The sequence below is a fragment of the Chinchilla lanigera genome, unplaced genomic scaffold (genome assembly GCF_000276665.1).
Source record: "Chinchilla lanigera isolate Chin_1 unplaced genomic scaffold, ChiLan1.0 scaffold00009, whole genome shotgun sequence".
Classification (NCBI taxonomy): Eukaryota; Metazoa; Chordata; class Mammalia; order Rodentia; family Chinchillidae; genus Chinchilla; species Chinchilla lanigera.
The window spans coordinates 19593382-19617492 of record NW_004955410.1 but is presented as its reverse complement, the minus strand read 5'-3'; the positions used below and the strand labels follow the sequence as shown (position 1 = coordinate 19617492).

General features: G+C 35.5%; 1 protein-coding gene across 1 annotated transcript in view; it reads left to right on the top strand.

Moving 5' to 3' along the window:
* Positions 1–3209: 3209 nt before the first annotated feature.
* Ispd (isoprenoid synthase domain containing) overlaps positions 3210–24111 on the top strand; it is a gene marked incomplete at its 5' end in the record, with an annotated part of 254789 nt that continues 233887 nt past the window's right edge. The window contains 1 exon segment of the mRNA XM_013510696.1: positions 3210–3486. Coding sequence (XP_013366150.1) covers positions 3210–3486 — 277 coding nt within the window.

The following is a 24111-nucleotide window of genomic DNA, read 5'->3' as shown; positions in this document are numbered from 1 at the left end:
CAAAATTAAAAAAAAAAAAAAGGGCGGGGGCTGAGAATTTAGCTCACTACAAAGACCCTGGGTTCAATCCCCAGTATTGCAAAAACAGAACAAAACAAGACACAACTGCCCAGAGGCTAATTTTATTTGTGCTTTTCATTTTGTTTTGTTAGGGTAATAAGGAGCATATTTTGTTTTCATCATCATCAAGTTTGTGGTACTTGGTAAGATGTTACTCTGCTCCTAGTCATCTGTTCATTCAACAAATATTTATTGAGCACCTACTAAGAATGAGGTGTAAGGCAATGGCAAAACAGATCGGCTTTGCTCTCAGGAAGCGATGTCTAGGAGACTGCAGAAATACAGTATTTTATTGTCTTAATGAAAAATGGCATTTTTTTTCAAATTTCAAGTGCTTTTTGGAATGAAATGGTAATATAGAGATTTTTAATGTATTTTTTATTTTAAAGAGCATAAAAATAAGAAACATTAAAAGCAATACAGAATTTCAAAACAAGGGGATAGGAAATCAACGATTTTGTTATATTGAATACTGTTATCTTCAAAGTAGTTGTTCAGATTACCAGATATAGACATGCAAAATTGGTCAAAAAAATTAAGCATTGACTATTCCTTTCAATGAACCAATAAAAATTAGTAGTACAGTTATCTTAGTTATCTTATGTGTTTGTGTGTATATATGTATGTATCTGTATATTTTTTTCCCTTCCTTCTTTCTTCTTTCCTTTCCCTAGCAGTTTCTTTCCCTTTCACAATATCTATTGTACCTTTCAGATTTTATTTACTCTTTCAGTTTCTTACACTAGGGAGACAATACAGTGTTCACACATGTGGATCTGATTTATTTCATTTATGAGTATGGTTTCTATATTTCTGCATCCATTTATCTATAAAAGCCTTGAGTTTATCTTTCTTTATAGCTGAGCAGTACTCCATTGTATAAAAATGCCATATTTTTTATGCATTCCTCAATTGATGCGCATTTGGGTTGTTTCCAAGATTTAGCTCCATAAATTGTGGTGTTATAAACATGAGTGCACATATTATCGCTGTGGTATGATGTTTTTAATTCTTCTTGAAAAATACCCAGAAAGGGAATAGCTGGGTTGAATGGGCTGTCCAATCCTAGTTTTCTGAGGTATCTTCACACTGATTTCCACAGTGGTTGTACCAGTCTACACTCTCAACAGCAGTGAAGAAGGTTCCTTTTTCCCCACAGCCTCACCAGTATTTGTTATTGCTTGATTTCTTAATGACAGCCATTCTTTCTAGAGTGAAATGGAATCTCATTGTTGTTTTAATTTGCATTTCTCGAATGACTAATGATGTTGAGTATTTTTTCGTATATTTATTTGCCATTAGTATTTCTTCATCTGAGAAGTATATATTCATCTCAGCTGCCCATTTTTGGATTGGGTCTTTGAATTTGGGGGGCCTGATTTTTTTTTAAATTTTTTGTATGTTCCTGATAGAAGTCCTTTGTCTGAGGGACAATTGGCTAAAATTTTTTACCAGTTTGTGTGTTTTCTTTTTACTCTGTTGGTGATTTTTTTTGATGTGCAAAAACTTTTCAGTAAGATGAGATCCCAGCTGTTGCTTCTTTGAAGTATTCCCCGTGCAGTTTGATTTTTGTTCATGAACTCTCTGCCTACCCTTGTGTCTTTCCTACTACTTTCTCTTCCAGTAGATTTAGTATTTCTGTTTTAATATTTAGATATTTGATTCATTTTGACTTTAGTGTAGGGCATGGTGCTAGACATGGGTCTAGTTTTAGTCTTTTGCATGTGAAAAGCCAGTTTTTTCAGCACCATTTTTTAAAGAGGCTATCTTCCTTCCAGTAAACATGTTTGACCCCTTTGTCAAAGATAAGGTGGCTGAGTGTGTTTGTAGTTGTGTCTGTATCTTCTAATTTGTTCCACTGATCCTCAGGTCTGCTTTTTGCCAGTACCATGCTGATTTTATCACAGTAGCTTTGTAGTATAATTTCCAGTCAGGGATTGTAGTGCCTCCTGCTTTTCCTTTTTTCCCAGGATTGCTTTTGCTATTCTAGGTCTGTTGTGGTTCCAAATACATTTTAGGAATATTTTCTCTAGATCTGTGAGGTATGCTAATTACCAGTGATTGGAATTGCATTGAATCTGCTGAACAGTTTTGGGAGTATGGTCAAGATCATTAATGTATTTGTGTATTCATATCTTTCTGACTTGTTTCCCATACTATGAGACAGTATAAAAATGTTATTGTGAAGATTACATGAGGTAAGATATGAAAAATGCTTAGGACATATTAAGATCTTATTTTTTGTCAGCAGTTGTTTTATATTATGTGATAGGTGATTTATTTTGAAGACTTAGCTGGTATAGCATGAACATCCAGGGCCTCACAGGCTAAAAATTCCATTACAATTGTTGAGAGACATTTATTTAGGGTTGATGTGAGCAGTTAGAGGCAGTTGTCTTGGTGTGGAGCTCTTGGCAGTGGAACATTGAAACTTGAATGATGCTCGCTTCAGGGAACAGCCGACATCTTTAATTTAGTAGCCATTTACTGATTTGCAGTACCATTCTTGAGCAAAATGTTTATAACAGAAAAAAATGGCTTTATATTTCATTATTCAACAGAATGCTTCCTTTACTGATTTACTAATAAATGATTACTATGGTATCAACACTTAAGCTATGTATTTAATCTTGGTGTAGGCAAGATTTGTGTTGAGTTGATTTATCCAGCTTTGATATTTGAGTGGCTGGTTGCCAACCCAGTAGACCTCTTGAAAAAAGAGCTAACTCTTAGAATTAAAAGGTACTTTGATCTCTTTGAGGAGAAAAAGTATTAGGAAAAATTTAAAAGCATATTCTGGTTCTCTATTCTCTCAATCTCCTGATACACTGGTTATTCAGATTTAAGTAAAAAAATCTTCATATAGCTGATAAGTAGTATATTGTGCTCTTTATATGCTGATGTACAATACACTACATATACTGTGAAAAATCATGTCTATTGATAGTGTGACATGTTCTTTTTTTCCCATCTACCTCTTTACTGGACCTAATAAGAATGCATAGATTTTTTTTAGTTATTAGCTCTCACTTTTTAATTTCTCTACATAAATACCATGATATATATTAGTACTATACTTTAATTTTGTTACTAGCTTTGAATGTCTAAAGGATTCATGTATACGAAATGTATATGTACTTTCCTTTTAGAGTATGTTGGATAAAGGACATTGTTGTGGCAGTAACTGGAGAAAACATAGAAGCAATGAAAAGTATCATCCAGAAATATCAGCATAAAGGCATCTCACTAGTTGAAGCTGGAGTGACACGCCACAGGTCAATTTTCAATGGACTGAAAGTACTGGCAGGGGACCAGCCTGGCTCCAGACTCTCCAGGCCTGAAGTTGTGATTATCCATGATGCTGTCAGACCATTTTTTGAAGAGGATGACCTCCTCAAAGTTGTCAAAGCTGCTAAGGAACATGGGGTAAGTATCTTTACTCCTGAGAATGAGTAAAAAGGGCAAGTACTAAATAATTTGGTTTGTTGCATTCTGAGAGGAATGTATTTAAATATCATTATTCAACATCATTATCATATCATCAAATACCATTATTTAAAGTGAGCATGATGACCTGAAGACGTTGTGGTAATGCGTTTAGGAATTTCATCGTATTGTAGAGTGTGAGACTGTTCTGGAATTGCTTTTGCTGTGATCATTTGTCACGAGATCATATGAGCTATTTGAAGAAGAATGCACTAATGATGTCACTGGAGTGTGGATTCAAGTGGAACTTCAGTGAATGAAATTTAATAAGCAGTTATATTAAAAATGCTGACAAAATCTTTCAAAAGTGCAGGATACACATAACTAACAACAAGGAAAAAAACCTATTGAACTCAGTTTTGTGTTTTGAATTTTCAGAAGCAGTTTATCTTCTAGTACAAATAGCCATACAAGAGTTTTACACCCTTTCAAATAAATCATCCTGAGATGACAAGGTTGTTTCTCTTTCTGTTTCACCAAAATGAATACAGGAATCACAAAATCACCTACTGGAACCACTGGAGTGTGTTTGTTCTTTTCTTTCTATTACCAGGTGAGGTAATACTAAATTTGTTATCTGAATTCGAGACTTAGTGAGAAAATTCATTGCACAGAAATGTAGTATGTACTAGAAATAGACTGTGAATTTGGACAGATCTAGCTCTGAATCTAGTTTTTCTAATTACTAGTGGCATAGTATCTTCATTTCTCTCCACCTCTTTCTACCTGTCAAAATATGAGTAGTATTACATGTCAGGAAATTTTTGGGTTGTAAATTCATTTGGTAATGTCATAAAAGGCAAAAGAGGCCTTTTGTCTTTCCCCAATTAATATGCTAAGGATATCCTTGCTTTATGTATGATTAATAAAGCATATTAAAATGTATAGCAGTTACTTCTTTTATTGAACATTTGTGATAATTTCTAGTAGAGTACATAATTTTCTTACATTATGTTCTAATTAACAAGTTTAAGATGAAATCACATTATTCATCTTAAAATCAACAGATTGTGCTTTAAGGAAATCTATGAAACTTTTTGATTATGCTTAACAGACTTCTTCAGAACTACAACTTTATATATAAACTGTTCATTTTGAAGACAACTTCTGAAATATGGTCTGTTTTAATGCTTCTCTTTGATGTTAAAGGATAATTTTCAAAAATGGGCAAAATCACGAGTCTCATATAAATGCATGTATTTATTTATTAAGAATTTTCTTTAATTCATTAATGAGGAAACCAGACAGATGTTACAACTGGTTCAAATTGAATCCAGAGAAATGTAAACTTCTATGTAATAAATAGGAATGCTGACATGGATGTAACAACAGGCAAAACTAGGATTTCCATGGAGGAATCATTTGAACCTCCACTGGAGAGAATTTATTTGTATATTTATAGGCAAGAATTATTTTGCATTGCTTATTAGTTATCTATCACTTTTAGAGTTGTAAAAGAGCTCAGGGTCTATATCCAGCTAATCTGGAAGGGTCTACTCCAAGCAATGTATTTCTCTGCTGGAGCCACTCAGTAAACTCTTTGGTTTGTCCTGAATTTCCTTACAACATTTGGGGTAGTGTTCCTGTTGCCTTGCTTAAATCCAAGCACTGCTTCCTGCCAACTCTAACGCTGTTCTGACTTGTAATCATGAAAACATAAATGCAACTGAGACTTATACTAGTAGCTGAACTTCTTAAATGGATGGGAAGTATTGGCATCTTTTCAACTTGTCAACAAAATCCGTGGAAGAGGGATCTGAGTCATGTGCTGCCCCATGGCATGAAAATTCTATTGACTCTGCTGAAAGCCACTTCAGACTGTCTCCCATGGCTTCCTTTTAACTTTCCATTGTTCGCTTACATAATATTCTACAGACTCTTTAATTGATTCATGTTCTTGCTCCGGCTTGCTTGCTTGTGCTCTTTCTTGCTCCCAATTTTCAAATTCTACCCAAAGGTCCTATTAAGACACTTTCTTGCCTAAGTTACACTGACTGGGGAGGGATGGAGTGGTTAAAAATACTGACGATAACTCTGATATTTTTAATTTATCTTCTGTTTTTGAGTTTTAAAGAAATGAATTGCTGAAGATATATTACATCTGGAGACTAAATGTAAGAGTGGCATTGAGGTTGTCTGCACACTGAAGCTCAGAAGTGTCCCAGTTCTGAACCAAGCAGGATCCAGTTTTTCTTCCAGTATACTGGAGACTTGGTGGCTTCTGCAGGGCCAGTGGCTGAATTCTTTCAGGAATATTTCTCCTTTACTGTTGATGAGAGTTGAAGTATAAAAGCCTGCAATTTTTTTTTCTTCATTACTTTGGAAATAGATTATGTCACCATTTCCTGGCTTTTATGCTGCTTTCGAGAAGCTAATTTATAAACTGTGTTCCTTTGAAAGTAATCTGATTTTTTTCTCTCTTAAAGTTTACATTTCCTTTCTCATAGTTGTTCAATATCTATGATGTGTCTAGACATGGATTTGTGTTTTTCTCCTTACTTTTATTTTTTCTTTTGGTACCAGGAATTGAACTCAGGAATCTGTGCTTGCCAGGCAGGTGCTTGTGCCACGGAGCTATATCCCCAGCCCTCTCCTTGCTTTGGATTTAATGTCTTTCATTAGACTTTGATTCATGTCTTTTTATTCTAGAAAATTCTGAACCACTATGTGATTGAATTTTGATTCTTTGCACCATTTATTAGCCTAACAATTTCTTTGCCCTCTCCTTATGGGTTACAATTTGGTATCCTCTCTTTACATTTCTTGAATTCTTCCACAATAGCGTATTTTTATACTGGCTAATGTGTTTTCTACTTTGTTCAGTTTTTAACTGTGTCTAATGTTCTGCTTAAGGATGTTTAACTTTTTAAATATTTTCCAATTCTTTGGAGTTTTTTTAGTGTTTTTTTTTTTTTTTCAAATATGATTAGCCTTTCTTCTGTTTTTGATTTTACATTTTTGTCCTTTAATAGTTAAATTATACATTGTAGCTAATTATACTTCCTGGTAGTTGTCCAAATTTTCATTTCTTTTCACATCTGCTCAGGATTTGTTTCCTCCCTTGCCTTATAATTTGAATTTTAAGCTCATATTTGGCAGGACTTTATCAGGAAGAATCCTTTGCACATGGGATAAAAGTGTGTCTGAAGCATGAATTTATATTACTTCTGCCAGTGAGTCCAAGCACTTTACCAGCTTGGAACAACTTTATGTTTATCTTGGTTTGGGGTTTTGTAGATCCTATGGTAATGTTAAGTCAAACTGAAAATCTACCTGAAGCTAAGCTAAGTGTTATGACTTCTCGAAAGTGACTGTCCCTGCTGCTTTGACCCAGAGCCAGGACTGACAGTCCTGTTTGCTGTCTTCCTTTGCATGTGGTTATTTTTTCTGGTTACATTATTTTTTTTTATTTTAAAGCGAGTAGTAAAAGAAAAAAAAGAACAATAGCAGTATACCAACATCAGAAACAAACAAAACAAAGCAAGCACAGTAAAAGTGGTATAGGGTTTCAAAACAAAATGATAGGAATTAACAGTGATTGTTATATTACATATTGTTACCTTCAGCTATGTTGCTCAGATTACCAGATGTAAGAATGGAAGATTGTTCAAACCATTAAAGGTAATAAAATAATAGTGATTAGATAAAAGATTAGAGATAATACAGAGTTTCACTAGACAAGATGGTAGGAGTTCACCTATGGTTGTTCCATTGTGTATTGTTTTCTTCAAATCAGTTGCTCAGATTACCAGATACAAGCATGCAAAATTGGTCAGAGTATAAAAAAATTATAAGCATTAACTGTTCCTTTCAGTATACCATCAGACGTCAGCGGTACAGTTATCTCAGCTATTCTTCTATATACTTACACACATCTATGTATCTATATATCTACATCTATCTATCTATCTATCATCTATCTATCTATCTATCTATCTATCTATCTATCTATCTATCTATTACCTTTTTTCTTTTTTCCCTCATCCTACTTGTTCCTTCCTTTGAGCAATTTTTTTCCCTTTCATATCATCTATTGTACGTTTTGAGTTTTATTTACTCTTTCAGATTTCTATACCAGGGAGACAATGTGATGTTTACACATGTGGGTCTGATTTATTTCACTTATGAGTATGGTCTCAGTTGCATCCATTTACTTATAAAAGCTTCGCGTTTATCTTTCTTATAGCTGAGTAATACTCCATTGAATAAAAATACCACATCTTTTTTATCCATTCCTCAGTTGATGGGCATTTGGGTTGTTTCTAAGATTTAGCTATAACAAATTGTGTTGCTATAAATATGAGTGCACATATTACCACTGTGGTATGATGTTTTTAATTCTTCTGGGAAAATATGCAGAAGGGTAATAGCTGGGTTAAGAGGGACCTCTAATCCTAGTTTTGTGAAGAATCACCACACTGATTTCCACAGTGGTTGTACCAGTCTACACTCCCACCAACAGTGCAGTAGGGTTCCATTTTCCCCACAGCCTCTCTCTCTATCATTTGCTGTTGGTTGATTTTTTGATGATGGCCATTCTCTCTGGGGTGAGATAGAATCTCAGTGTTGTTTTAATTTGCATTTCTCAAATGACTAATGATGTTGAACATTTGTTCATGTATTTATTTGCCATTAGTATTTCTTCATCTGAGAAGTGTATATTCATCTCAGCTGCCCATTTTTGGATTGGGTCTTTGAATTTTGGGGGCCTGATTTTTTTTTAATTCTTTATATGTTCTAGATAGAAGTCCTTTGTCTGAGAGACAGTTGGCTAAAATTTTTTCTCAATTCTTGGGTTTTCTTTTTACACTATTGCTGATTTCATTTGATGTGCAAAAACTTTTCAATTAGATGAGATCTAAGTTGTTGTTTCTTTGAAATATTTCTTGTGCAGTTTGGTTTTTGTTCATGAATTTTCTGCCTACCCTATGTCTTTAAGATTTTCACCTCCTTTCTCTTCCAATAGATTTAGTGTTTCTCTTTTAGTATTTACATCTTTGACACATTTTGACTTTAGTTTAGTGCATGGTGCTAGACATGGGTCTAGTTTTAGTCTTCAGCATGTGAAAAGCCAGTTTTTCCAGCACCATTTATTGAAGAGGCTATCTTCCTTCCAGTAAACATGTTTGACCCCTTTGTCAAAGATAAGGTGGCTGAGTGTGTTTGTAGTTGTGTCTGTATCTTCTAATCTGTTCCACTGATCTTTAGGTCTGTTTTTTTTTTTTTTGCCAGTACCATGCTGATTTTATCACAGTAGCTTTGTAGTATAATTTCAAGTCAGGAATTGTGATGCCTCCTGCCTTTCCTTTGTTTCTCAGGACTGCTTTTGCTATTTTAGGCCTCTTGTGGTTGCAGATAAATTTTAGAAATGTTTTCTCTAGATTGGTGAGGTATACTAGTGGTATTTTTATTGGGATTGCATTGAATCTGTGCAACAGTTTCGGGCATATGGCCATTTTCACAATGTTGGTTCTTCCTATCCATGGGCAAGGAATATCTGCATTTTCTGAAATCCTCTTTGATCTCATTTTTCAGAGTATGTACTTTTTACTGTATAGATCCTTTACTTTTGTTAGATTGATTTGTAAATACTTCATCTTTTTAGATGCTTTTGTAAAAAGTGTGGTTTCCTTCACTCCTCTATCAGTCTTTTTCTTGTTTGTGAACAGGAATGCTATTGATTTTTGAGCACTGACTTTGTATCCAGCTATACTACTGAATTTGGTTACTAAATCTTAAAGACTTTTGGTGGAGTTTTTGGGGACTTCTATGTAGTATGTCATGTCATCTGCAAATAATGATAATTTCATTTGTTCCTTTCCTATACTTGTTCCTTCTGCTCTCTTGTCTAATTGCTCTAGCTAATATTTCCAGAACTTTATTGAATAGGAGTGGTGATAGTGGACATCCTTGTCTTGTTCCTGATTTTAAAGTGAAAGCTTTCAATTTTTGACCATTTGGTATGTTAGCTGTTGGTTTGTCATAGATGACTTTGATTAGATTGAGGTAAAGACCATCTATTCCTATATTCTGTACAGTTTTTATCATGAATGAGTATTGGACTTTATCAAAGGCTTTTTCTTCATTGATGGAGATGATCATGTGGTTTTTGTTTTTCTGGTTACTTTTTAAGTGATAACATTGTTCTTCATATGTCTTTGTGTGAGGGCTACCCTTCTAACCAAGTAGGACAGACTCAAGAGTTCTAATTCCGCATTTTTTGTCATCTGATAAAAACAAAAACAAAACTAAAGTTTCTTTTTTTTTGTTTGTTTGTTTTTTGTTTTTTTTCTGGTACCGGGAACCGAACTCACGACCTTGCGCTTGCCAGGCGGGCGCTTTTGCCGCTAAGCTAAATCCCCAGCCCCTAAAGTTTCTTATTAACCCAGAGAACTCCTGCCATCTTAATTTCTTTTGTTTCTAGCTACTATGATGTTTGTTACTCCTAGGAAATTTTGTCAGTACTGTCATACTTCTAAAAGGTTGTAATGTAAAATTCCATCTTGCATTTCTTGTTCCTTTTTAAAATTGAAAGCATTTTCCAAGATACCATCATTGCCATTTTGCCAAAATGGTAATATTTTCATCTTTCTAAGTATGAATTATTCATACTGCTCTGTGTAATTATGTCAAGAGATGAATAGCGACAGGGATTTCTTATAAGGGAAGTGTTGAAAAAAGTAAAGTAAGTTGGAACATTGAAATGACCGAAAGGACAGGTAAGAATCATTTTTATGACTAACAGGCTATCATGCACTCTAAGAATTGCCCATAATAGCATGGATGGAAAATAAGGTGACATCAGCCAAGCAACCTTTTAAGGACCTAGTTTTAGAGGGAGATGCTTGATAAATTGCTTGTGCATCCTTCTTTCCCCAGTTGTTTCTTCAACTATTTGCACATGTTATCATCTTCTTCTTCTTCAACTTCTTGCAGAAATAGATCATCCTATCTCTGTTATTTTTTTTAGTCTCTGACTATTACTTTAAAATCTCTTGTGGCTTCCTGATTTACGGTTAAATTATATGTTTGGTCTGTTTAATAAAGAGTTTGATTGGCCTTGGTTCCAGGTTCCTAGGAAGAAGAGTCCGAATACTTGGAATTGTCCAAGGAATAGTAGGGTTTTTCTTTTTTGCAAGCCTCTTGGATAACACATTCTATAGCTCATTCTACTGAGGTCATTTGACTTGGGATGTGTACTGGTCCTGGTCACCACTACCACCACAGATAGCTTATAGGATGGTTTGAGCGCTCCAGAGAATTCTCTCCTGTGCTGTGTGCCTTCAGGCCCACCTGTCACTTCTGACAATCTTGTGTTCTCTTCCTATATTTTGCTCTTTCCATAGTACCATACAAAGAGAATCAGGTATTGGTTAATTTTTGAGACTATTTTTTTTCATTTTGTGTAATGCGTTTGCGTGTATATGTTTTTATTCCCTTTACCTACTGGTATCTCTTTTTTATTTTTTTTTTTTTTGGGGAGGGGAGGTTTTCTCCGGTACCGGGAACTGAACTCACGACCTTGCGCTTGCCAGGCAGGCGCTTTGCGGCTGAGCTAAATCCCCAGCCCTCTACTGGTATCTCTTAAATCTCATATAATTTGCCCTTTCCTCTGAATTCCAGACCTTTTGTGTTCAACTTCCCACTTGACAGAACCTTGAATTTTCCTTTTTTTGATGTCAGTGGCATCTTGTACATGTCTGAATCTGTTAATCCTCTTTAATGTCTTGCCTTGAATTTTATTGTATAGGCAATGAGGGAGCGGCATTGATTCCTCACACTCTGCCCCTTCCCAATCAGGTTTAGATTGTAGAAAGATTAGCAGATGAGAGCATGAATGTAAGTGAAGTTAAAAGTAGTTTGGAAGCTGCAGCAAAGGCCTAGTTGAGAGGTAATGAAGGCCTGTCTAGGCCCTCAGGATGAGAGGAAGGTAGAAAAGGTGTAAGGAGCTGGATTGTGTGGATGGTGTGTGAGCCAAGAGGTGATGAGACACATGCATTTTGTGTTTCTCTGTGCCTTCCTCTTTGATGCTGGTAGACCACATTGTCTCTTTTCCCGAGATCTCTGTGCTTCTTTCCTCCCCCACCTTCCCTGTGTATCTCCAAGATTTTATGAGATTAAAGCTTAGATACTGGCTTGCTTCCTGCAATTTTGCATATGTACCTGTGGAAATTGTATTTATGTAAGAGATTTAACTGCCTGGGGCTTCTTACGCACTAGTTCACGGTACATCTCACTGCTTGTCTCTTTAGACAAGATTTGCTGCATGTATCTTGTATATTGAGTTGATCTGTAATACTTAAAACGACAGGGATTTTTGTACCTGAGAGCAGGCTCCAAACCTTTGAATGGTGATATGGCTCAGTGTTTCTGGACTTCTGCACCACTGACATTTTGTTTAAGATAATTCTTTGTTTTGGGCAACAGTCCTGTGCTCCATAGGGTGGGTAGCGGCATTCCTGCTTACGTCCTGTAACCCCTGTTGAGAACTGCTCATGTGGCAGGCAGGACAATGAATTTAAAGAGAGAACATAACTGTTCCACATACTAAGTGTGGGGTTTATCGTTATTCCTTAAAAAGGTGACTAATTGTCTTAATAGCTTAATGAGCAATTGAATATATTGTGAGTTTAAAAATGGCACTGGTTATTTTATTGAACAGGTTAAAAAATTTTAGTCCTGGTGGAATGTTACACAGTACTTAAAACCAAAGGACTTTTAATAGAAATAATTTCTTGTGTAATAAACTAGTTTTTAGTTAGAAAATAGGAGAAACAATTAAATTTATATAATTAGAAACATTGATAGCAGAGTGTATTTTTGTAATCTCTAGATTATACACATGACTATATTTAGCACTGATTAATAGCACCTTGGAAATCCTATTAAAGTGCACATGTACGCATTTGGAAGAGTATGTTTTTCTACTACGTCGTTTTACAACTTTATGCCATGTTTTCTGGGCATGTATTTGAGAATAGAAATGGAAAATCACTGGGAAGATTTTTGACTCTGTGTTTGGAAATTTGACTTTAAGTAGAATTAACTACACCTAATCACTTGTGTTTGATTGTAATCAGTTTACTGAAAATCAGATTTATTTCTGTGTGTGGTGAGGCAATGATCTTCCCTGGATGATTGGACCCCATATCATTATTGGAGAGGAACTTAAATAGTGATTTAAATCCTAGGCCTAATTAGGCAGTTTTGTGGCAAAGCAGTCAGTTCAGATAACTGTGTGGGAAAGTTAGGCTTCTTTTGACAAGTTAAAATGCTTAGGTTACATAGTGAACTCTCCTCTGGACTGCCATGGGATGAAGTGACTCGATTTATTTTTGATGTTGGAAGAGTTACTGTTTGAGAAACTTTTGTTTGGCTTTATTTAAACTACCTCTATGCTTCTGTATATTACCTTTAAATAAAGTCAGAGCAAGTAGGTCAAAAACTGATGAGTATATCTAGAAATGAAAATGAAATGATTATCAAATAATTTTTGATCATTTTAGAATTAGAGCAAATAGTAATAACTTTAATGTCCAGGAATTAGAACCTAATGCATGAAATAGAAACTGTTCTAATATTTTTTGTTGCATATGTACTTTTAGTGGTGTTTGATATAGTAATAAAATAATTTGAACTTTTTTTTCAAGAACACCTCTACTTCTGTACTGGTAGGTTGTTTATTTAATTTATTTGTCAAAAAGGGGATAGAATATTTCACATTTTTATAAAATACTTCCCAGATCTCCTAATTGCCAGTGGTTAGCTTTGAAGATGCTATGTTCTGTAAACATTTATTAAGTATTCTTTAAATGAGACAACCCGCTAAATAAAACCATAATTATGTGGTTGGAAGATTTTTGTTGTACATTGTTCTAATTAACTAGAATATAGATGCCTGAGGAGAAATTCATGTTAGCATGTGCTGTGTGGACAGATCGTAGGTATTGTTCAGTTTTCCTTTTAAAAAGTAAAGGTGTGATCAATTATTCTGCATTTTATTATTTGTATCTGTGAGGATTTTCAGGCACTGATGTATGTCAATGCTTGGATTAGCTGCAGAGGCAAATAATCACTATGGTGCTGCACTGTGAAGCTTCTGTTCAGAGCTTATTAGGGTAATACCTGAGCAGACAGTTGTGTTTGATGACTTGGGAATGACATTTTGTATAATTTCCCAGATAGCTGATGTTTTCTGGGTAATTGGCTTTGTCTGTAAATATAGTGCAACTAGGAATTCATTGCACATTTGTTTCTGACAGAAACATCTCTGGAATACATGTGTGCTAGCCGTAGCATCTTTCTTGGGTATGCGTTTATACCCTGTGGGTAGGTGAGTAAAGTCAGGAGGATCAGCACAAGTGTTCACTGTGACCTCTCTCTGCGGCTCTTTTGCTTAGTGAACCCCTGAGCACTCAGATCTCTTCCTATGGTATCACTTTTCCTACTGATCTTGAGCCTTTGTAGAACCAGAACCTACCAGTTATTGGAATTTACCAATTCTACCGTCATGGTATCTGAAATATGGATGGATTCTTTTCTTGAGAATCTAGTTTCCATTAGTCAAGACAGAGAGTTAGAATATTGAAAATGTGGAGAACTTCAGAAATCTTAATTCTACTATATGGTATGGTAATAGAACATAATCAGTAACTTTAAAACTGTCGCCTCCCCAGTCTCACATAACTCCCTTACCCCTAGTAGATAAACATTGCTTGAAATTTATTGTTGTTGGGCCCAAAATACAGCTCAGTGGCATAAGTGACTGCCTGGCAAGCACAATTCCTGAGCTTGAGTCTAGTACCCAAAAAAAGAAGAAGAAATTGTTCTTTTGCTTTTATCTTTAGTTTTGTAACACATCTCTCTAAAGAATGTATTAGTTAAGTTTGTGTGACTTTTCACTTAAATTGTGTATATTTGTTGACTTTTTTGCAATATATATTTAAGGATTTAGGGAAATGATTTTATGGGAATATGTGAAGCTGCTTCATTCATAATAATTACTGTATATATCACAATTTACTTATTTTAGAGATGACTCTTTTAAAGCTTTCGGTACTACAGATACTGTTAGCATAAACACTGTTATATATGTCTTCTGGTGCTGGTGTACAGGATTGCTCCAGAGTGATATATGGAGGTTATCACCTTCACCATATAATGTGGAATTTCTTTCAAAACTTATTTTGAATTATAATGCCATGAATAGTCTATGAGAGGCATTTGAGCTGTCCTGACTGCACTACCACTTCATATTGTTACGCTATTTCCCAGCGTAGAAGGGGTCATTAACATAGACAGTGAATGTTGAAATTATAAAAAATTTTTTACAGTAAGACACATTGACACTAATCCCCTTCACAATACTCCCTCTCATCCTGAACACACTTATCCCATCGTTCTTGACTTTGCAGCAGTTACAGCGTCCTCTTCAGTGAGGGTTTTTATGAGCTGAGATAAAACAGTATGGTGACTGCTACTGCCCAGAACTGTCCAACAGAAACGAAACCTTGTGAAAATATTGCATTGTGTCCTTCTTCATCTTATTTAATGGATGAGATATTATGAGACTGCTGGCTATCCCCAAAGTCAAAATGACCATGAAACGGAAATGTTTTGAATCAGTTAGGACATCGAGGTAGCCAAGATAGCAGAACTAAAGATGCTCGTGAAGAAGAACTTCCAGAACTGATTCCGAAAGTGGCAAAAACAACGGAGCAAGTCCATTCCGTGCAGGGGGAGGGTAGGTACTTTTAAGGATGTTAATGACAGTGTGCCTTTTACTGTAATAAATTTTTAAAATTAAATATTTGCCATGTTTTGATAATACCTCATAGTTCATGGGAAGTGCTTTCTCTTTTACAGTTTAAATTAGCATTTTATTAATAGATTGGGCATTTTAAAACATATTTACAGGTTTTATTGTGTTCATAAGATGTCCATGTAGGTCTTTTGTCCTGTTTCTATTTTTTAAACATTGGCTTATAGGAATTATATATTCGGGACACTAATAGTTGGAATATACGATGTTAATCCTTGATGATACAGATCATGTTTTATAAGTGGCGCTTTGTGATGAAAATGCTTTACTTCAACACAGGAACAATTACTAATGTCTCTGATAGCTTTTGTTAGTATATTTTCAAAGAGGATTTTTCTTACAGTGATGTCATGAAGATAGAAATTTTTTTCTTTTAAAATCCTTTATGAGAATATAAAATTCCCAACTATATCTCTTTGGACTGTGTAGATTAAGAGACTGACTTCATTTTTCTTCCTTCCATTCATCCTTCCTTCCTTGCTTGCTTCATGCATCCATCTGACCGTGCTTCCTCCTTTCCTTCCTTCTCCTCCTTGCCTGCCTGCCTCAGAGTAACTTGCTATCCAAGCAGCATTTATAGAATAACCTCTTTCCTGTGATCTGCACTGCCACCTGTCATTTACTGTGTTTTTCCTGTGCTTGAGTCTGTTGCTACTCTTGTCATTAGTGTGTTTCTCTACCCCGATTTCATAAATACAGCTCTTTAATGATATTTTGTAATTGCCGGATCGAGAACCTCATCATCATTTCTCTTAAGTACACTTTTCAAACTACCTCCTTCCTCTGATTTCCTTTCATGCTATTCATATTCCTGTGCATATGTGCCTTCTGACCTTAGGAACTTTTTCACATTTTTAGAGAAGTAGTTTGCTCAACCATACATCCATTCAGCAAGCCCTTGAGAATTACGTACTTCAGGAAGTTGCTTGTTTGCCACATTTTTTCTGAAACTCTAGGCTCATCAGCTCTAATATTTTGCAGAATTATATTTTGTAATATTGCTGTGCCTCTCAGTTCTGTTCACTAAACTTTAAGATCCTTAACAAGAACAGTTGTTTTATTTGTGTGAATCCTTAGAACTTTAGAGTATGTACTGTGAAGAAAGTGCTCAAGCAATGTTTGCTTAATAAATAAAGAAATGAAAAAGTACATTTGGGGCGAAAAGTGGTGTAATTAAGAAGCAATATTCTTAATCAGACTATTTAGGGAGAAAGAGTATGTATCCTTGGCATATTCTTATGCTTTTCATTATTCTGCAGAGGTGTGTGAGAGAAATTATTTTTATTTAAGCCATATCATTCTTTCAAAGTAATATGAAACTGAGTGAATAGTCCTGATTTTGATGTAATGAGAACTTGTTAGGAAGGTTTTACAACAGGACTTGATGCCAAAATTAATATCAAAGATAATTTGATTGATCAAGGGACTGATATGCAGGAAACAAGTACAGAGCATATTTATAGCACTTTAATATCTTTATAATCAGGCCCTGGCACCCCCCCCCACTGCCCCCCAATGTACAACTGTAAACCTCTCAGAGCACGGATTCCCTTGTTTCTTTGCTCCTCATTATATGAAGCACTATGGTGTTGAAAATATAACTATTGTCTAATTTCTTGAAGGTAATTAATATAAATGTATTATATGAACTAGACAGTTGAATGAAAGTGGGACAAAAATGAGTTTTCTGAATATAAATTGTAAACTCTTTGTTAAATTTACCTCAATTTTATTTTATATTTTTTTCTTTCACTTTTGGGTGGTTCATTCCTGCTGTATGGAAATAAAATTGATTTTTGTGTATTGAACTTGTTCAATGCATGCTTTCTGAATTTGTTCATTCTGAGTTCTTTAATGAGTTCTTAAGGGGACTGTGTATACAAGATGGTGCTATGTGCAAATAGAGATAATTGTACTTCTTTGGGATAGCTTTATTGTATTTTCTTAACTGATAGAACTTCTATTACATTGTTTAATAAAAGTGATGACTGGATTTTCTTTTTTCTTGATCATAAGTGAAAAACATTCAGTTTTTCTCTTAAACATGATCTTAGCTATGGGTTTTTCATAGATGCTCTTTATCAGATTAAATTCTCTTCTGTTTCTAATTTGTGTATTTTTTATTCATGAAAGATTGTTGGATTTTATACAGAGTTTTCTGCATCTATTGAAATGTTCATGTGTTTTGCCCTTTATTCTATTAATATGGTATATTACATTGATTTTTTTAGTATGTTAAATCAATCTGGAATCCTGGAACAACTCCCATTTGGTCATGGTTTGTAATACTTTTTATATGTTGTTGAATATGGTTTGTAAGTATAGTCAGCCCTCCATATCCTTCAGTTCCACATTATAGACTCAACCATCTACGGATGGAAAATATCTGGATAAAACCTGCATCTGTACTGGACATGTAGGAACATTTCTTGTCCTTCCCTAAACAGTATAGTGTAACAACGATTTACAACACATTTACATTGTTTTAAGAGTAATGAATAAGCCAGAATTGATTTAAAGTATATGAAAATGTGTGTAAAGCCCTTTGGGATTCAAATGTAATTACACACATTTTCATATGATTAGATAAATGGTATTCTCTTACGTACAGGCATTTCTGGAACCAATACCTTTAGGGTACAGAGGGGCAACTATTTGGGAGATTTTTTTGTATATATATTCGTAAGAGATATTTGTGTCTAGTTTTCTTCCCTTCTGATGGCTTCTGATGAGTTGAGAATTTTTTCCTCTCTCCTTCCTTTTCTTTGGGAAAATTTTGTGAGGAATTGCTACTTTGTTAAAATTTTTGGCTTAATTGACCTGTGAATGATGTAGATCTCAGCTTCATTATGAAAAGTTTTAAAGGTACTATTTCAGCTTCCTTGCCATAGGTCTATTCAAAGGTTCCATTCTTGAAGTAGTTTTGGTAGTTTCTCTTTTGAGGAATTTGTTCATCTGTTCTCTAATTGGTTGGACTGTAGTTGCTCATAGTTGTATATTTGCTATTTCTGTTTTCTTTTTTCTTTTTTTGGTCTTTTTGAGACAGGGTCTCACTACTCACTCAGGCTGGCCTTGAGCTGACTTTGTAGCCCAGGCTGGTCTTGAACTCAGAACCATCCTCCTGACTCAGCCTTCCGAGTGCTGGGATTACAGGCGTGCGCCACCATTCCCGGCTTGCTGTTTCTTTAGGATTAGTGGAAATGTCACTGCTTTCATTTCCGATTTCACTAATTTGTTTGTCTTTTTTGGATACTAGTTAAAAGTTTGTCAGTTTTTTTTTCTCGAAAATCATGTTTTAGTTGTTTTCTTTTTCTTTTTTTCTTTCTTTTTCTTACTATTTTAAAGAGAAAAGAACAAAAACGAAATAAAAAAAATAAAGACAAAACAAAACAACACAAAAACTATAAAAATGATACAGAATTTCAAAACAAGATGATAGGAAATCAGCAGTGGTTGTTGTATTACTTACTGTTATCTTCAAAGTAGTTGCTCAGCTTTCCAGATATAGGTAGGTAAGATTGATCAAGCAATTAAGCATTAACTGTTCCTTTCAATAAGCCAGTAGAAATCAGTAGTACAATTATCTTAGCTATCTTGTGTGTGTGTGTATATATATATATATATTTCCCTTCCTTCTTTCTTTCTTTTCTCCTTTCCTTCATCCCAGTTGTTCTTTCCTATTGAGCAGTTTCTTTCCCTTTCACAATATCTATTGTACCTTTCAGTTTTATTTACTCTTTCGGGTTCTTAAACTAGGGAGGCAATACAGTGTTTACACATGTGGGTCTGATTTATTTCACTTATGAGTATGGTCTCTAGTTTCATCCATTTACTTACAAAAGTGTCGAGTTTATCTTTCTTTATAGCTGAATAATACTCCATTGTATAAAAACACTGTATTTTTCTTATCCACTCCTCATTTGATGGGCATTTGGGTTGTTTCTAAGATTTAGCTATGACAAGTTGTGCTGCTATAAACATGGGTGCATGTGTATTGCTGTGGTATGATGTTTTTAATTCTTCTGGGAAAATACCCAGAAGGGGAATGGCTAGGGCAACTGAGACTGCTAGTCCTAATTTTTTGAGAAATCTCTAGACTGATTTCCAAAGTGGTTGTAGCAGTCTACATTGCCCCCAACAATGGAGAAGCATTCCTTTTCCCCCACAGCCTCTCCAGCATTTGTTGTTGGTTGATTTCTTGATGGTGGCCATTCTTACTGGGATGAGCCAAAATCAATTATCTACTATGTCTTTAGATTTTCTTTCCAATGTCCCTAGATGGAAACTTATATTTTTAACTTGTGAGTTTTCTTTTATGTCGGTATTTATAGTTAACATTTTCCTCTCAAGTTCTGCTTTCACTCTATTCCTTCAGTATATTTATTGCTTGTGTTTGTATTTCAATTTTTTTCAAGTTTCTTAGTGATTTGCTTGACTCATTGGCTTTCTAATAGTGTGCTTTTCAACTTCTAAATATTTGTGATTTTCCCATTTTTCTGTTATTTCTGTTTTCATTCTATTTTAAGGGGAAACAGCATAATTCTCATCCTTTAAATATTATTGAGTCTTTGTGGCCTAGAATATTCTCTCCTGCAGAATGTTCTATGTACATTTAATAACCTGTAATTTGTTTTTGTTGGGTGGTACGTTCAATAGATGTCTGATAGGTTTATTTGTTTTATAGTGGTTCTCAAGTATTGGATTTCTGTGTTGACATGTCATTGTTCTATCATTATTAAAAGTGAGATGTTGAGGTTGCCACCTGTTGTTGAATTGTTGATTTTTTTTCACTAAATTGTCAGTTCTTCTTCATGTGTTTCAGAGGAGCTTTTAAGTGAAGATGTTTAATTCTTCTGTCTTCCTGATGGACTTATTATTAATCTCTAATAATACTTTAAAAATACATGTATTTATAGTAGTATAGTTGCTTCAGTTTTCTTATGGTTGCAGTTTGCATGTGTGTCTTTTCTCAGTCCTTCATTTTCAACCTTTGGGTGTATTTGTGTCACACTTGGGTCCCACTCACAGCAGTTGGATCTGGATTTTTGCGTCCAGTTTGACAGTCTCTGTCTTTTCATTGTTTATTCATATATGTGTATCAAGTAGTTGGATCTTTTTGTCCACAATTTTTATTTGTGTACATGTGTGTCTGTGTGCTATGTATCTTTACTGTTTTCTTTTGTATTGAATGGGTGTTTTCTACTGGAAAATTTTAATTCTTTTAATCAGGTTCTTAAAATTTTTGACATATTTTTGTGTTGCTCTAGAACCCACATTATATGTGTTAACATGCATTAGAATTTGTCTATCTTAATTCAGTGATCTATAGAGGCATTACTATTATCTCTATTCCTTTTATTTTTTTGTTATTATGCATATTATACCTACATGTGTTAGAAACTCCAATCCATTGTTATAATTATTAGTTTCTATTGTCCTTTATAGCTGAGAAGAGAAAAGTGAGTTAGTGTATATGTTTATAGCTAACTTTCTTGTTTGCCATTTTTAGTTTACTTACTGCTATGTATTTGTTGCCAAGTGTTGTCTTTTTCTTACTTTTCTTTTCTCTCTTTGGGCCAGAGTCTCGCTGTGCAGTTCAGGCTGACCTCTAACTCACTTTGTAGCCTAGGCTGGTCTCAAACTCACAAGAATCCTCCTGTCTCAGCCTCCTGAGTGCTGGGATTACAGGCATGTGCCACCATGCCCGGCCTTTCTTACTTTTTAAAAATAAAAATCTGCTTTATTGGAATTTTTTTCATTTTAAAGAGAAAAAAGATAAACAAACAATGAAACAGGTTAGTAGGACAGTTACAGTAGTTGATACATTGACAGCTAGCTTCTTTTAGTTCCTTGAAAAGCATGCTTTGTTCTAATATTGTTTAGACAAGATATTATGCCTATATCTGTACTTGGATTAACTAATATGAAGGCAATAACCAGTCTTTTTCTCTATTTCTTTTGTGCTTTTTTTTTTTTTGTTAAATATGTCACCTTTCAGTGCATCATAGGCAGATCATTTAACTATATATTGTTTAATTCAGTTGCTCTTTTTAAATGCTTATTTCTCCCTTCTTATACAGTATTACCTAATTCTGTCTTGTAAAATTGCATATTACCTTTACTGGTGTGCTTTGTTTTTTTTATGCACCTGAGCATTGCCATTTGGAGTTAATTTTTTTTAGTTTGAAGAACAGTTTATGATTTCCTATAAGGTAAATTTTCTAGCAAAGCATTTTGTTCATTTTCTATGAATTTCTGAGGTTTTAGTTTTGATGATATTAAAATCTATAACATTCGCTGCTAAAATAAAAAAAAAGACTGTCATGCAGTGCTTTCAGTGTTTCTGATGGGAAGTCACTTGTTAATCTTATCAGTCATCTGTTAGTGATAAAATCTTGAAAGCAATAAAAGAAATGAGTTTCCTTTGCCTTTGGCTTCTTTCACCATTTTACTAAACGTACCCGGGTACGCATTTCTTTGTGTTGATTTTACTTGGAGTTTACTGTGCTTCTTGAAGTGCAGAATTTTCCATGACTTCTTGGGAAATTTTCACTCAATATTAATTATTGCGCTTTCCCTCTCCCCTTTTCTTCTGGGGCTTCCAATACAGCTGTGGCGTGCTCAGTGATACCCGGTGTTCTCTGGGCTCTGCTCACTTTTCCCTTTGTACTCTGCTCCTTGGGCTGCGTGATCTGTATTGATGTAACTTTCAGTTTACCGTGGTTTAGATCTCCACTGTCTCCCAGAAGGCTCAAATCTTGGCTTTGGGGAGGTGTACTGGTCACAGGGATGCTGTACTCCTCAGTGGATAATCCCCTGGAGAGTCCAGGGCGAATGTGCTGTGCGGAGGTAGGGTCTGCATGGAAGAGGCAGGTCACCAGGGCCGTGACCTGGAGAGGTGTAGCCCTCTCCCTAGCTTCTCTTTCCTCTTGCTGCTTCCTGCCTTCCGTGTGTTGTACAGCTCTCCTTTGCCAATCCTTCCCGTGTCCTTCCTGCCTTGCAGTTAGCTGATGAGGGACTGAGTCTTCCAAAAACTATGAATCAAACTAAACCTTAAATTGAGGGTGTGGAGTGTCTGTCAAGTGAGGAAAGAGTGACTCAGATACAATTCATTGATTCCTTTCTAGTTCAAGGCTTTATTGAACTTTTCTACAGTGCTTAGGGATCAAAGTTGTCTGAAATTCTCAGCCCTAAACATTTTACTGTTTTAAAATTGTAATAGTGAGATCAGTATTGATATTGTTATCATACTTTTCTTTATGTCAAGGGTGATGTTCTTTAGTTCTTTGAAAATGCTCATAATAGCTGATGTGAAGTCTTGAGCTGCTAAATTTGAGGTGTTGCCCTTCACACAGGCAGTGTCTGTCGCTTGCTTCCACAGCGCCTCCCTTCCCCCACATAGCGGCCATACTTTCCTCTTTAGAAGCAATTTTTTTTAAATGTGATGTTTTAGAAAAAAATATTTTTGATTTCCAGATACTGATTCTATAACTCCTAAACACTTATAATTGCTTGCTTATTTGTTTATACTTTGGCTAGTATATTTTAGTTGAATGCTTTTCTTTTACACAGAAAATTACCTGTTGCTTTTCAGAGGGTGGGGACTCGGGTGCCTACATAGCCACATTGGAATGACAGTGGTTTTAGCAGGGCTCTTGCTCTGACCTCTTACGCTAGCTGGCTCTGTTAGTACCAGGCCTCACTGTTAAACTCCTTTCATTGCCTGCTAATTGCTCAACTTTGTATACATTTTTGATGACGCCCGGGGCATGATCACTGTAAATGTCATCCAGTTAAACTGTGGCCTGTTTGTCGGGTTGGTTTTTGAGGCCAGTATTTGAGACTGGCTGTGACACTAGAAGTGCTCTTGTTGGCTGTATTTTTCCTTTGTCTTCTCTGGTGAACTAGATGACCCATGGTCCAGCTTTTTTACTTTCATGTAGATACCACTTCCCTCTTAATTGGTTACCATGTAAGCTACCCTTGAAATGAATGCCTTTAGGCTTGCATTTCCCTATACCCTGTTCCAAGTAAGCTGAGCTGTTTTGGAGAGCTTCATAGATCTCTTAGATCCTTGCTTTTCCTCTGTGATAATCACTGTGTTCCTGCTTTAGATCTGTGGGTGGGCTCAATGCTCTGTTTCTCATAGAGTGACAGCTTCATGATGAAGGTGCTGGACGGGAGCAGTGGGGCCTGGCTGCCTCCTTGGCTCTCTCCTCCTTTCTTGGCATGGGGACTCTGCCTTGTGGATGAGCTGGGAATGTCATGGTCACGGCTGCGGGGATGTTAACCTCTGTATCATGCTGCTAAGGAGAAGGTGAAATAACAGCACCCCGTCTCTTCCACTGGGCCCTTGGAAGAGTGAGAGCCTTGTGGTTTTAGTTGTATCTACCCCATCGAGGGCTTCTGTCACACTGAGCTGGCTTGGGGATAGAAGAAAAAGGTCATGGCTCAAGTGTCACACTTTTTTTTAAAACCAAAATTCAGAAGATTATCTTAAGTGTTTTTTCTTAGGGGCTTGAATTGTTGTTTTAAAAATAATCTTTTGCTGGTTTTGCTGGTGCAAAAGTCTGCTGAGCTCCCCATACTGATGTTTTGGATGCTCATGTTCTCTTTGAGGGAATTTTTAAAAAAATTCATAGCCTGGCAGTGGCTGGGGATTTAGCTCAGCGGCAAAAGCGCCTGCCTGGCAAGCGCAAGGTCGTGAGTTCGGTTCCTGGTACCGGAGAAAAACCAAAAAAAAA